Genomic DNA, 14,485 nt, shown 5'->3' on the forward strand with positions numbered 1-14,485 from the left:
TTCCCTCCGCGGTGTGTAGTTTTAACGCATGCGCAAAATGCTCAAACAGTACTGGCTTTTTTTCGAGGTCCATTTCATCGCAAAGTAATCGTAATAAAACTTGATCAAAGATGTGCTTGTCTTTCCTTTTTAGAACGACTCAAAAGGTAGCACTGATTGTAATATTCTTCCCTTTAACATTGTTACTCATAAGATGCTAATAAGGGTGGGGGATTGCTTTGGCCTGGGATACGCCCGAGCCAGGCGAAGGTAAAAGTCAGTTGGTCAAGTCAGCTAGTCCCGGTTTCCCAATAGGGGTGGGTGGCTCGCCCGTTATATTATATGGACGGTCCGTTTTATTATATGGGCGGTCCCTTATATCCAGTAGACGGTCCCTTGCATGTATTATATGGATGCTACTTTATATCATATGGACGGCCCCTTATACTTCATGGGCGATCCCTTATACTATATGGGCGGCCCCATATACTATATGGACGGCACCTTATTCTATATGGGCGGCCCCTTATAATAAACGGACGGTCCCTTACATTATATTGATGGTCCTTTATATTATATAAATACTGACTTTTGTTGTTCTTGTTGCGCTACTTTTCTTCGCGCTTGATTAAACCTATTCAGACCGGGGGGGGGGGGGGGGGGGGGGGGGGGGGGGGGGGGGGGGGGCTTGTGAGGCCCAAGCACCTTTGATCTGTAATAATTTTTGAACTAGTAGGGCTAGAGCATTGAAAATTGAAGACTTTTCCTAAATTGTTTAGTTTTTAAACTAACATCTAAATTTGGCCAAATCCTTTTTATTTTAAATAAATGTAGAGAAAATATTTTTGGGAGAGAATTTAAAGGTACCATGCCAATCAATGACGTCACAGGTGTCATATATTGTTGCCATAGAAACAGTGTCACTAATAATATATGTGTAGTACCGCAAGATAATAAGATTATCGAAAAAAGACATACAGAAATACACATCTAAAAAAAACAGAAATATTGCCCGTTTCTGCTTACTTAAGTGACGTCATCGTGACGTCACAAAGTCATTTTTTTAGAATATCGGTCGCTTTTTGAATACGAACTGATTATGACAACTTATTTGGATTTTGGATGTTCTATGCAAACGTTACGAAAGATAGGCTATTTATAGCCTTATGTCCTTAAATGACGTCATATTGTGTTGCTATGTTGTTCCTCTTTGTCAGAAAATGATTTTTTTGAAAATTTTGTCATAATAGCTCTAATGGTTTAAAAGTTACGAATGGGGGGCCGAAAGAGCCCCCCCCCCCACCCCTTTCACCCCCGGTCAGAGGAAGCCCCAAACAGGTTTAAATTACGTAATTTTGAACCTGCACAATATACATCGAAATTTTAATGGGACAAATTCAAATCTAACGGAAAGTGATATTGATCGTACGCAAAGATACAAGGCGTTCTTCATGTCGACGCGTGCTTTTCTGTTGTGAATTGTAAGAAAAATACAATATACAAGAATATGAAATTCTTTTATTTTTTTCATAGACTCCCATACCCAAATACTCCTTTTAAAGCGAAAGCCCCTTTCAGTACAACGCAGGCTACCATGGCAACCAACGAAAATAAATAACAACAATAGCTTATCAATATCACTGACGTTAGTTACATCATTCTCATTTCGAAGCGAGCCTCTGGGCACTTCATTGGCTTCCTGAGCTCTTCATTGGCTAATTGAAGTGAATGTCAATCAAAAAGTACGTCTCCCGCATCGTTATGTTAGTTTCTGAAAACTGTGGCCACGGTTAAGCCGTTGCACATTAGGGCGCAAAATACAAATTCAGCAAAATTAAATAAATTATTTTTTCTTGATTATCCGGACTTGATATGAAAAAGTCATGCCTATGATACAAAAAATCTATATATCCAATAAGTTATATTCTTTAATTGCAAATGCGTGTATGAGTATAGATGTTAGAAGTCTGATAAGTATTTAGTCCTCTTCACAGTTTTCTCCCAAGCTCCTTAGCGCGCCAGTCCGCATCATCCTCTTACGAATCGTCTCCTTGGGGACCACCTTTCGATCGCTGACTAGTCCCATCGCGGCCCACATATCAATAAGCCTCGTACTCATGTTGAGGCGAGTACCAAACTCGCTAGCCGCGTAGTCCTGGGGAAAAGTGTGATGGTAGTTATGGTAACCCTCGCCTGACGTTGCCAAGGTAACGAAGAGGTTCTCTGCTGGGTTAATGGTGACGTCATAAGGCTTGTCGCCCCACATGTGCGCGATGCTGTTGACACACCACGTGACGTTGAGGGTGATGACGTAACGGAGTGCGAATGATGTGAAATAGGCGTTCCACAGAGACTCGCCCCAGAGACTGGGTACCAGCGTAGGGATAAGCACACACATCAACATGGAGATTTTCTTGTAATGCCTGAAGAACGAAGATATATAGTGTCATTGACGTAAATATACCCTTTCCGTCTGTTCGCCAGTCAGTTTTCTGCCTGTCTGCATTTGCCTATTTTTAGCGGTCTGTCACAACGATCTTGAACGGACTCTAAGTTACATTAAGTCCCCTTAGTTTTTTAAGTGTCATCTTTTTTTTCTAATTGTTTTCCAAACAATTTTGCTTTTATCTGTTTATTCCTTTTGTCTGTTTTCACCGTCTATCTGAATATCTGCCTTATACACTTGAGTACCCCCCTCTCCCTCCCCCAAATACCCCCCCCCCCCCCCCCCCCAAATCCAGTTCCTCTCCAACTTACCTCCTTTGGAACATGACCACGCTGTCGGCGTACAAGTCGCTGAGGTCAATCCCTTTCCCTTTCCGTATCACATCCGGGTGTTTTCTCTGCATCAGCCAGCCCACGTGAGAGAAAAAGAACCCGCGCTTTGCATTATGGGGGTCAGCATCGGTCTCCGAGTACTTGTGATGCACGCGATGATCACGTGACCACTCGAAGATGTCGTTCTGCGCAGCCATGCTGTTCATTAGCATAATCACGAAGCGAAGCGGCCATTTTGCCTTGAAGGTCCTGTGAGCCCACAGTCGGTGCGCACCTATTGTCACGCCATAGCCGCCGGCAAAGTGACAAGCTATCGTCCAAATCATCGTCCAGAATTTCAGCTGTGGAAGAAGAAATATCCCATAGAAGGCCATGACGTGAAGAACCAGAATAAAACCCACGTTTAACCAAACGATTTTCGGCTTGAATGGCAAGGTTTTCCCGTGTTCGTTTTTGGTGTCATCAGATGTGGATTGCATGACTTGCGGCTCGCCACTTCCGGTTGTTGCGTGACACGGCGGCATGTTTGGCGCGTTTGTCGGGTCTGATGGAAAGCACGAGTTGTGTGTGAAAGAGAGTGTAACAAAGCACGCAATGTTTACGTCTCAGAAAATACAGTTCGCGCTCACACAAAAAGTGAACATAACTGCCACAAGCTGGAAGATAATCGGATTTAAAACATTGAAACAATTGATAAATAATGTAATGGATAATTACAAGATATCGCCAATATTGAGGGAATAATATTTTTCCATATAAAATGTATCTTTTTTCTCTTTAAAATGGTGGTTTAAATGTAGAATACTTTATATCATCCATCGGAACTCTATGTTTTACAAAATCAAGTGTTATCAAACTATTTTTGTGATTTTATTCAGCGCATATGTTCTCTTTTTTTTCGGAATAAATTACAACGCAGCTAAAACAAACTGCGACACAGGGAAAAACAACTTTGCTCAATTCCATCTTTTTTTGAAAAACTTATTCTCATGTTTTCTTTTCTATCACAAGCCTACGCATTTTACCTGAGTTGCGTTCAATATCAACAAGAATTCCTCACTCGCTTCTCGAAGATAGTGAAACCAGAGTGAACCAGTCAGAAATCAGTCTTGTGCTTCTTATAGAAGATGAAAAACTCTCTGGTTAACTCTTCCTCGCGTTACTTCACCGCTTTTCCTGTTTCTTGCCAAAAGCCGCCTCTGGTGTTGTGGAAATCGAGCCAAGCGTACGTCTTTTTATAATGAATGCAAAATGTATTAATAGACCGTTACCGGTATATTTCGTTCAATCAAGGCCGGTGGTAAACAAACGATTTTATGACGCGCGCGTTATGAAAGGTCGTTCAAGGACACAGGCGCTGGTAGGGAGAATTCACGCACTCATCAGTCAACAAGTCCAATAATTCCACGTCTTCTTCCCAAAACAGTAATACAAAAACACCCTACGCCCCCCCCTAATATTCAAAAAGGTCCCATAAAGGAAAGTACTTATTCAAAATGTTCTCGGGACGAAGAATGTATTGTTATAAGCAATTGTGGCGAATATGTATTTGGAATTTTGCGCGTGATAATTCAACCAATCAGGATCCAGTATTGACGCGGGATTTTCCCGTAGACTGGCCTGAGCGTATTTTGATAAAGCTTGCTCTTGAACTTTGGCGGTAAACTATGAGACTTGCCACTATCACAAGATAGAACAAAATGCACAACACTTCTAAGTAAAATTTCGTCACATTTTATTTTACAATTTTTACACATGTAAAAACGCACAGCATTGGAATCCCCTAGGAGACCTTTGGATTAGGATAAGCCACACATTTGCTATCGTTTTAATCAATATCGGAAGACAAACTGATTTAAATTAGAACTATTGCGTCAAACTAGTTGCACGGTTAATGTTCAGTGAAAACTTGACTCCAGAGTGATGTCTAATGCTTAGTCACTTCAGAATAAACGTCTTATTCTACTTCAGCTGGGTGTATTTGCCCTCCAGGTAGCTTTGTGCCAACGCGCTTATTAAACGACGCGCTATGTAACCGCAGTCGGTAAATGAGTAACACGATCCCCAGGGGCGCATATTTTGTTCTCCCCACTATAAAATAACAATAAATAACAATTGTCCTATAGGCCGTGATCTAGGGGAGTGCTCATTAATTACACCGAGGGGGAGGGAGGAGGGAAGATTTTTACTCAAGTCACAATTTCAGAGTCCCCACATTTTTTTTCGGTACCCCCCTTATAGAACCCCCAATTTTTTTTCTTTTTCCATTAGAGGACCTTTTTTTCCGAAGCCCCCGATTTTGGTGGTTAAAAATTTCGGAGCCCCCACCCCCGCAATATATTCCCTCCTCCCCCCTCGGTGTATTTAATGAACACTCCCTAAGTATGTACAGTATCTGGTTATTACCAAAAATCTATCTAACGCCTTTAATCTTATCGCGACACGGTGGTGAAGATAGGCCTGAGGCTCGATTTTGACTCCTAAAAATACGACGAGCATCGCTAATAGGTCGACATGTGAAGATCCCCCCTCCCCCCCCCCCCCCCCCCCCCCCCCCGGGGCAGGTAGGTTATATACAGCGTTGGACACTAGATTTTTTTGCACCGTCACCAGTCCGAGTATTATAGTAATAGAGGCTCTTCTCTCCTGAGCTAAAAAAATAAAAAAAGGTAAAATTATTGCAAATAAATTGCACATATTAGATAATACCAGGGGTTCATAAGTCATAAGTCATCTCCATTATATAAGTGTCACGGCCAATCAGCTACGTTGACGCTGGTCGCGCGCTCTAGTGACGTGAGGCTGCACGCGCAAATTTCAGTTAGGAAGAATATTTCTTTATCAGTCATCCGCCGGTTTTATTTGTTCAACAAAAGAATTGCAAGCCAGAATTTAAATTCGTAGATAAAGTTGGATTCATCACTGAAGAAGAGAGCAACAAAAGTCAAAGTACCGAAGAGAAAACACAGTTTTTTGTCTGAGACTGCGCGTGCAGTCGAGCTCAGCCAAAACGTAAGCACTAAGGTCGCCCTGATTGGCTAATCCGCGCGTCTAAAAATAGCCTGATCCAAGGAAACGCCGTGACACCTATATAATACAAGAATGTGAGGAAGTTGATTGCCCCTACTTATGAGCCCCTGATATTACACATATTTACTGTTGGACATATTTAGAGCCGACAGAGGGGTAGCCAGGGGGGTGACCCAGGGGGCCCGCCCCTCCCTTCTAGCAGCCAAACATACAGTAAATGTATAAGTCATTATCTGAAATACAAGAGAAAATGCCTTCACCGGGCCTTTTGGGCACCCTCCTGTTAAAAATCCTGGCTACGCCGCTGCAAGGTAATGACCAGACGATCATGTTGTCCAGGTTGTGGTTGCTGGTGAATCGCTTGTTCCTCGGGGGTCTGAGGAGGGATGATGGTGGTTTTAGTGCATGTTGCATTGTGATAAAAGACCAAAGTAAACGATTGCTCTTTAAATAGATAATATGACGAGAAAGAGCTTACAGTAGTTGGTATTGTTAGTCAAAAGGGTAAGAGGGTGGATTGGTTGCCTCGGTAACTAAATATTTGTCATGGAAAAGGATGATACATTTAGTTGGTTTAGATAGTGATAGAGGGTGAGATAGGGGAGGATAGCACTTGGATGGTTAAGATAGCGATAGAGGGTGAGATAGGGAAGGATAGCACTAAAATGGTTAAGATAGCGATAGAGGGTGAGATAGGGAAGGATAGCACTTGGATGGTTAATATAGCGATAGAGGGTGAGATAGGGACGGATAGCACTTGGATGGTTAAGATAGTGATAGAGGGTGAGATAGGGAAGGATAGCACTTGGATGGTTAAGATAGTGATAGAGGGTGAGATAGGGAAGGATAGCACTTGGATGGTTAAGTGGCTCAACTTATCGTCCAGCTCTGGTATCGCTGCTTCATTGGTCTTTAGGAGATGCCTGCGATTACGCCTGTACTTTGTGCCCTCAAACTGCTATAGCAAGACCATCGCATCTTTTTGATCTGTACTCATTCTCGGCCAGAAGTGTAACTACCTCCCCGCGTAGTTTTGGTTTCCCTGTGTTAGGCCCGATTACTAGACAAGAGTCAACATCAGTCACACAAGCACACAAGTCGTAAGTATTGCATATTATTTCACATTTTCATGTAAATCGCTTACATTAGTCGACTTTCTTTCTATACTTAAACGTTTGTATTGTAGTTTGACGGGTTCCTAGAGGATTCCTAGATTCTAGAGGTTTACTAGTGTTGAGAGTTTTACAAACAGAAACAAAGAACGATATCAAAGCCAGAGCCGCTTCATTATTCTCTCCAACTCTTGAATCCCTCCGTAAGACCTGTGCTTGTTAGTTGCACTGTCAAGACGACAGTTACAAGTCGAGTGTGTCGCGTGCCCTTCGGATACATGCTTCGATCCCAATGTGGCTCCCATGTGTCACTTCCATTTACTCTCTGCGCAACGAAAGTGGAACCAGTAGCTGCTGCCCCTTGAATACAATGTCACCTTGGAGAACGAGTTCATCGCGAATATCGTTGTATGGTAACAGGCACTGGGGAACGTCCGACCTTTTGCTGGACCATCCACGTTGTATCATTGCACGCAGCTGCTGTAGGACTTGGTCATTTGCCGAGGCCTCTGCGGGTTGCTCCCATCGATCCTTGGATACTGGTAGTGATTCCCTGTGGTCCACTTGCTCCAATTCTTGTGTGAGCTTTGTCACGTTGATTTCGGGTAAATACGCCCTGCTCAGGGTGTCGGCCAGGAACATTTTTTTCCCTTTCTTGTGGTGAAGCTCCAAGTTGTATTTTTGTAGCCTCAGGAGCATTCGCTGCAAGCACTGTGGTGCCTCGTTCAAAGACTTCTGTACGATTGCTTCCTGCGGCTTGTGGTCTGTCTCTACCTGAACCAAATCGCGGCCAAAGATATATGGATCGAACTTCTCACTGGCGAATACAATGGCCTGGAGCTCCTTTTCGATTTGAGCATATCTTGTTTTCGCGGGCGTCAGTGCTCTGGACGCATATGCAACTGGTTGCCGATTCTGTAGCAGCACCGTTTCGAGCCCTGATTGTAAGGCATCACATTGGAGTGTGGCCGGCTCGTCAAGGTTATAGTAAAGCAACACAGGCGTGCTGGTGACCGCTTTTTTTAGCTTGGACATAGCAGCAGCCTAAACCTCGTCCCAGCACCACTCGACGTCTTCTCTTGTCAGGTCCCGTAAAGGCTTTGTGACGTCGAAGAGATGTAAAAGAAATTTGCTCAGGTACTGCACCATGCCTAGTAGCCGCTGACCCTGGCTTAATTAGTTGGATTTGGCATCTCAAGAACCGCTTTGACCTTGGCAGGATCCACGCGAAGTCCCGTGCCAGAGGCCACCTGTCCAATGAACGACACCTCTGTTTGTCTCAGCTTGAGTTTGTCAGCGTTTAGCTTCCGCCCTCGTTCTTCACAGCGCTCCATAAACGCTAACACAGATGCTTGTCATTGTTGTGAGTGACTCACTACTGTTATATAAGCTTGCCATGTGTATTATTAAACAAGAAGTTGCTTGTTGAACCCTGTAGTCCGATCATAACATGGTACCAGGAGTGTTATAAAGGAGGTCAAGGGCGATGGAGAAAATCAAGCCGCCTTCAGAACTTGATATAGATAGCAGAAATCTAGCGGAGACGTGGCGCGAGTGGCAGGAGAGTAGGGAGCTGTACGAGATTTCGAGCGGTCTCACAGCGAAAGAGGAGAAAGTTCAGGTGGCGACGCTGTATAGTGTACTAGGATTAAAGGCTCGCAGAGTACTGAAAACGCTACCAAATGTCCCAGAAAGTCTGGCAGATAGAAAGGTGAAGGACACGCTGAAAGTTTTAAAGGAATACTGCATGCCGAGAACCAATGTGAAGTTACATTTTTCGAACCACCACACAGGACGATCGACCATTCGATGTCTTTTTGACAGAGCCTCGCCACAAGGCCACACTTTGTTAATTTGGAGAAATTAAGGACTCGCTGATACGGGACCAGATAGTTATAGGAACAAACAGCCCTGTATTAAGAGAACGTCTTTTACGGGAACCCGAATTAACACTTACTAAGACATCAATCTTTGCCGTGCCTCCGTAAAAGCCATCGAACAATCGAGGCTGATCACGAAGCCTGAAGATCACCAAGAAACTAGCAACGTCGATTCAGTTCAAGCGCGTGCTAGACCGAGCCGTTTCGACAGCCAATGGACTCTTAATTAAAGTAATAATTTGAATATCTTTCCCAAAAATATTTTTTCTATTTTTTTATTAATAGAGGAGCATAAAAAGGATTTTGACAAATTTAGATGTTAGTTAAAAAAGCGGTTTTAGTTAAAAACAGCGATTTTCAGCTAATTATGTGACATCAGCATCCACCATCTTGGATCCGCCATCTTGGATCCGCCATCTTAATGAAATTTATTTATTTAAAAATCAATAAAAACTGGATTGCAAAATCTGAAGCTTTTTGACAATATCTTCGTTTCAAGTTGTATTTATGATTTCAGTTGGATATGAATGGTTTTTTTTGCTATTTCTACAAGCACTATTTCGAGAAGGTTAAAAATTGAGAAAAAAACACCACCCCTCCACCAAAATAGAGATGTAAATTTTTTTTTTTAACTTGGTATAAAACGTTTATATGACATCGATTTGCGTTAAGCACTTCATATTAAACGACTTAAAGCGTTTTGCCTAATTTTCATTGAAAAAAACTTGGTTGCTATGGTTACCAGGGTACACATATCAACATTTTCTTCAAACCAAACTGCTCCCAGATAAATTTTATCAAAATTAATCAAATTTCAATGCTCTAGCCCTACTAGTTCAAAAATTATTACAGCTTAAAGGTGTTGGAGGGCTCAAAAGTCCCCTCCCCCGTGATCTATCCGATCACGGGCGCTAGGATAGTCCCAGTATCTAAACTATCTGGATTCGAAAATTTGAACATTTGAACTTCAATCATAATCGTTATGTATGTGCATCTAGTGAACTATTCCAAGCCTCTTGCTGTGCACGGTTCATTTGGCAGCGTAGGCGGGAGGATCTTCATTCTTTTCCTAGAAGATAAATTGCGTGATAACGTTAAAAAAACTCGAAAGTTGTGATGATAGCGATGATAATGATATTGCAATGAAAATCATTATTTGCAGTCTACAGGCTGAATGATAGGTCACATACATGATATAATTAATATACGCGCCTATGCAAGTAATGTAAATTGGAGTTGAAGGATGGAGCACACATACCTGGTCCCCTCCCGGTTGCTGGATGACAATGGGTGATTGGTTCGGGTAGCTCTGCATGGTTGTGGCTCCGGCCACAGCCCCGTTTGGTCCCAACACAATGACACCAGGTTGTCCAGATTGTTCCGGCTGTACAATTAAAACATTTGTTAGTGGGGGTCTGGGGAGGAAATGATGACTGGGGGTCGGGGGGGGGTGGATGACAAATACAACTATAGCTATTTTGAGTTGTAGAATGGGTAGAATGATGATGCTGGTTGAGCAAACATTGATGCTATTCTATTTATTATAAAATAAGTTACCGTAAGTGATCTAATAAACGGCCCCTATCTAAAAAACAGCCCCGCCCCACTGTGAGTTAACAAATTTGTATTAAATGCACCTCTCTAACAGAGGCCAGCCTCCCCCTCCCCCCCCTCCTCCTCTATTAAACGCTCCCCTTATTTTCGCCCGTTCCCCTCCCTTGGTAATACAAATCAAATTTAATTTCCTTCTTGCTTTAAATCTAATTAAGCGTCTTGCTCAATCTCAAGAAACGATTGCTACGAAGGATATCGAAATTCGATAAACGTTCCCGGCGTTTATTAGATCATTTACGGTAGTTCAGCTCAGCGCTGGTAAATGGGTAAAGACGTTTGCCCACATTACCATGGCGTGGGAGGGCGGTTGAAATGTTATCTAAAAGGGAAAATAGCTAGCATATCAAGGAAATTCAGCCGAAAATTGTTGTTTTTGCCAAACGCGGTCACTTCCATATAAGGAAACTAATACATTTCTTATTTGGAAAAGCTGCATGATTCTTAAGGTTGGTCATTATTTTTAAGGTTGTTGTATTGCAGGGGCTTCGTATACTTTATGACTTGTAATCAGAAGAGAAAAACAGTGACTGTGACCATCTTTAGTCTATAGAGAAAGTATCTAAAAGAACTAAAGATTCCTCGGTGCCAGACCCCCAAATCGACAACGCTTTCTTCATATGTAAAACCAGAACCCCATTGAGAAAGAGACAACTCTCCAAACCAACAAGGAGCAAAATAAGGATGCACTTTTGTTATGGCCCCGATTAGCTTGGAGCCACGCTCGGTTGTGTGTGCGTACCAGCGTCACATACCCCGGAAGATTCAGAACAGAAAACGCAGCCACATGTGGAAGATGCCATTGCGAGAAAGAACATAACCACGGCCAAGGAGACCCGTGCAGCCAAGAGACAAATAAACGTCTTTGCCTTTTTAAGTCGTGGCTCATAGTAAGCGTCATCGTGGATATCTTCGGGAATGTTTATCTTTTCTCTTCTCTCGACACTTCGGATATTGGCAATTGTACTGGGTTCTTGCCGGAAATGACTTAATAGCATGGCATCGATAAAGATCATAATGCCGCAGATCACACATGCTGTCACCGCAAAACACAATATGGTGCCAATCTGTAGAAGAAAAGATAAAACAATAAAAAAATAAAATAAAAAGGTTGTATGCAGCATAGCCGGGAGCACAGCTACTCCCACTGGTCATTTTCTTATAATTATTGAAAATATTGGGGGGTGGGGGTGGGCACGTGACACACCCCCTGCTACGGCCCTATGCAGTAAGACTGCACGAGAAGCAAGGTAGTTTAGCCACACTCAAGCTACTGCACCAAGGATGTTTCACTAAACAGTAGTTAGGGGGGTATAATATCTCTTTCTCTGACATTACCAAGCAAGCCCCCCCTCCCCCTCTTCCACTTTCCCCAAATCTTTACTCACAAGGCAGTTAAGTGAAATGTTATCTTTTGCTCCGATATAGCCAAGCCCCCCCCCCCTCCCCCTCCCCCAAGTCTGTACTCACCAGCCATCTGTTAAGTGTATTATTATTATTATGACTTGCTCCGATAAAGCCAAGGACGCCTGTGATGACTGACTACGGGGAGAAATATAGAGAAACCAAGTGATTGGAACATTTATTGGAACCCTATTGAAATAAAGTGATGAATGCGGCTCTATCGGTCGCCAGGAGTAAACGTATTCAAGCCGCTCGGGGAGCGGGGAAGGTGAGATCATACATTTAAAGATTTGAGTTTTTCTGGTCAAGGATTTATTGAACGGATTGATTTAATATTTTTTTTAGATGTAATGCTTGAAATAAAGGCATTTTTAGTAAAACATAACTAACGTCTAAATATCCAAATAGATTCTATCATAGGATACCAATTTGGATTTCATTCTCGAAAGCAACAGAACGAATTGGTGCGAATCCCCAAGAAAAATTAGGTCCACATTTACGGATTTCGCCCCCCTCCCCCCCCCCCCCCCCCCCCCCCCCCCCCCCCGCCCCAAGACAAATCCGGGGTGCGGGCCTGTTCGCTGGGGCTGGGCTATGTTTGGGATACAATCACTGAATATTAAGTTTTTCAAAGTGACATTTTGAATGCCTCAAAGCTTGAACAAAATGAAAAAAAGGTTCAAAGTATTCAAATGTTGTAGCAACTCTCCGTTGCAAGAGAAGGAAACAATACCAAACTGTGCTTTTTTGGTAAACGTTTTCCTCTATGTCTCCTGTAAATAGGGCGATAGCATCAGTGGTAATGGAAACATGATTTACAAAATGATGTACATAATTCGCGACCTCGGCGAATCCAAAATCCATGTCTCTCCTGGGAATAGCGCGTAGTCAGACACAAGCTTTGGGGGCGGTTTGTCTGGTTTTGATTGTTTGGTTTGATTGACTACGCGCTATTCCCAAACGAAGAAAGGAATTTTGGATTCTGGCAGGTCGCGCAACAACGAATTTGGCTATAAACATATATCCAGAAATTGATCATGAGATTTGACTATAGATATACGTGAAAGACTAGAATAATTTTGTATGCAACTACCAGACTACACATTGATTAATTAGTCGAGTCTCATGAGTGTTATGGGGGAAACAAATGTTACGCGAACAAAAGCTAGTATACAACTTACCCAAACACCAACCGAAATACCGAAGCCAAACATTAGGGATGAGAAGTCTTTATCATGAACTATAATACATGGAATTGCGACAACAATCATCAATACCCCGATCACACTCTGAAAGATTCCCAAAATGCGAATCGCTTTCGCTCTGTACGCCATTTTGGCGACGCGAACTTTGAAATGCACGTTCTCTAACACCCATGGGCAGATATAGACTGATAAAAATTAGAAATGGCGTAATGCCAAAATGCAATTTATGTGTCGTGAAACGTCAACCATTTGGATCGCTCCGCCCCCTTTTTGCATACTTATCAGAATCCAACATGGCGGCTGGTAGCGTTATCAAAGGTAAGAAAGACAGCTTGTATAAAGCATAATAATTTTTTTTAATTAACTTTTTATTAGTCAATAAAGCTCTAATTTTAATAATTAAAACAATGTATTCTATGTTGTTGGAAGTATCAACCGATCAGTTGACTTGTGGTTTGTTGTAAAATACGTTTCGAGCGATTGGGCCGCCATTAAGCGTGAGAAACCCCAAAAGATAGAAGAATCGGAAAAATCCTCCTCCCCAGGAGTGAAAACCCATAAAAGATAGCAGAATCAGAAAATCATAAAACACCTCCTAAGAGATAGCAGTTGGTAAGAATTGGTTGGTAAGTTGGTAAGGGAGTGAGCTTTCTGATAAAAATCTGACCACCTTCGAAAATACAAAAAGGGAATCTCCAAGAGACGTTTATTGTCGGATCTGGGTACAAAAAAGTCTGAATTTTGGATTCATGACATACCAGACTGATCTACCTGCACCCCTCCCCCCCCTTCCCCGTGGGTACCGGCCTGGAAATACGCCCAAAGAGTATTTTTCCCAGCATACTACACGAGGAAATATTAACTGCTTTTTTGCGACTTGTGACATAGTTGGTACCGCACACTAGTGAAATACCTGCAAAACAGACGCGATGCAAATGATGACATTTTATGCAAACAATTAATCTATTTCAAGAGGGGAAATAGTTACACTCACAGAACGCAACTACTTATGTAACGTCTTTTCGCCTCGATGTTGACCTATTCTCGCTTGTTTTAACCCTTGTGTACGACCAATTCTCAACTTGTGTTGTACGACCAATTCTCACTTGTTTCACAGGGAGCTCACCTCTACGCTTTGAATAAAGTTAGAGTTGTTTTTTAGCTTTGCGTTGTTGATTATTTTTAGTGCGTGTGTACGTTTGTATCTCTTGTCTACTTTTTCGGCGCCCGTTGCTTTCTGGCGCTCTCTCATTGGTTAGCGGTCTAACGGCCTTCTCGACTGCGAAATGGCTTCCGTGTCACGAGATACCTAGTAAAAAGAGACAAGGGATGCAACTCTCGCGAAAGTTTCTGCCGTTAGCGTCTTGAGTAGAGGTGGACGGAAGTGACATAAGCGGAATTGGTTTTAAAGCGTGACGTCACCTTTCAAAAACTCAACGGCAATAGAACCGGCGAAATCTTTGAAAATGGCTTCGGCATTTCGACA

At 42.6% G+C, this 14,485-nt stretch overlaps 2 protein-coding genes across 5 annotated transcripts; both read right to left on the bottom strand.

Moving 5' to 3' along the window:
• Nucleotides 1-1,477: 1,477 nt before the first annotated feature.
• Nucleotides 1,478-4,012, bottom strand: LOC116619467 (stearoyl-CoA desaturase 5-like). Of its 4 annotated transcripts, none has more exons than XM_048734694.1 (3): nucleotides 3,822-4,012; nucleotides 2,737-3,301; nucleotides 1,478-2,402 (listed from the first exon to the last, which is right to left on the bottom strand). In XM_048734694.1, exons 2-3 carry the CDS (start codon nucleotides 3,279-3,281, stop codon nucleotides 1,958-1,960), a joined length of 990 nt encoding a protein of 329 aa, XP_048590651.1. In that variant the 5' UTR covers nucleotides 3,282-3,301; nucleotides 3,822-4,012; the 3' UTR covers nucleotides 1,478-1,957. The 4 variants fall into 4 exon arrangements, with proteins under 4 accessions (XP_048590651.1, XP_032240186.2, XP_048590653.1 ...); XM_032384295.2 differs by having other exon boundaries at nucleotides 3,783-4,012; XM_048734696.1 differs by having other exon boundaries at nucleotides 2,737-3,098; nucleotides 3,822-4,011.
• Nucleotides 4,013-9,038: 5,026 nt separating this feature from the next.
• On the bottom strand, nucleotides 9,039-13,227 carry LOC5514735. Its single transcript, XM_048734698.1, has 6 exons — nucleotides 12,976-13,227; nucleotides 11,861-11,932; nucleotides 11,146-11,457; nucleotides 10,038-10,163; nucleotides 9,790-9,848; nucleotides 9,039-9,678 (listed from the first exon to the last, which is right to left on the bottom strand). The coding sequence occupies exons 1-5, from the start codon at nucleotides 13,126-13,128 to the stop codon at nucleotides 9,810-9,812; spliced, it is 702 nt and encodes a 233-aa protein (XP_048590655.1). The 5' UTR covers nucleotides 13,129-13,227; the 3' UTR covers nucleotides 9,039-9,678; nucleotides 9,790-9,809.
• Nucleotides 13,228-14,485: the final 1,258 nt, after the last annotated feature.

This window comes from Nematostella vectensis, chromosome 11 (genome assembly GCF_932526225.1).
Source record: "Nematostella vectensis chromosome 11, jaNemVect1.1, whole genome shotgun sequence".
NCBI classification, from domain to species: Eukaryota; Metazoa; Cnidaria; class Anthozoa; order Actiniaria; family Edwardsiidae; genus Nematostella; species Nematostella vectensis.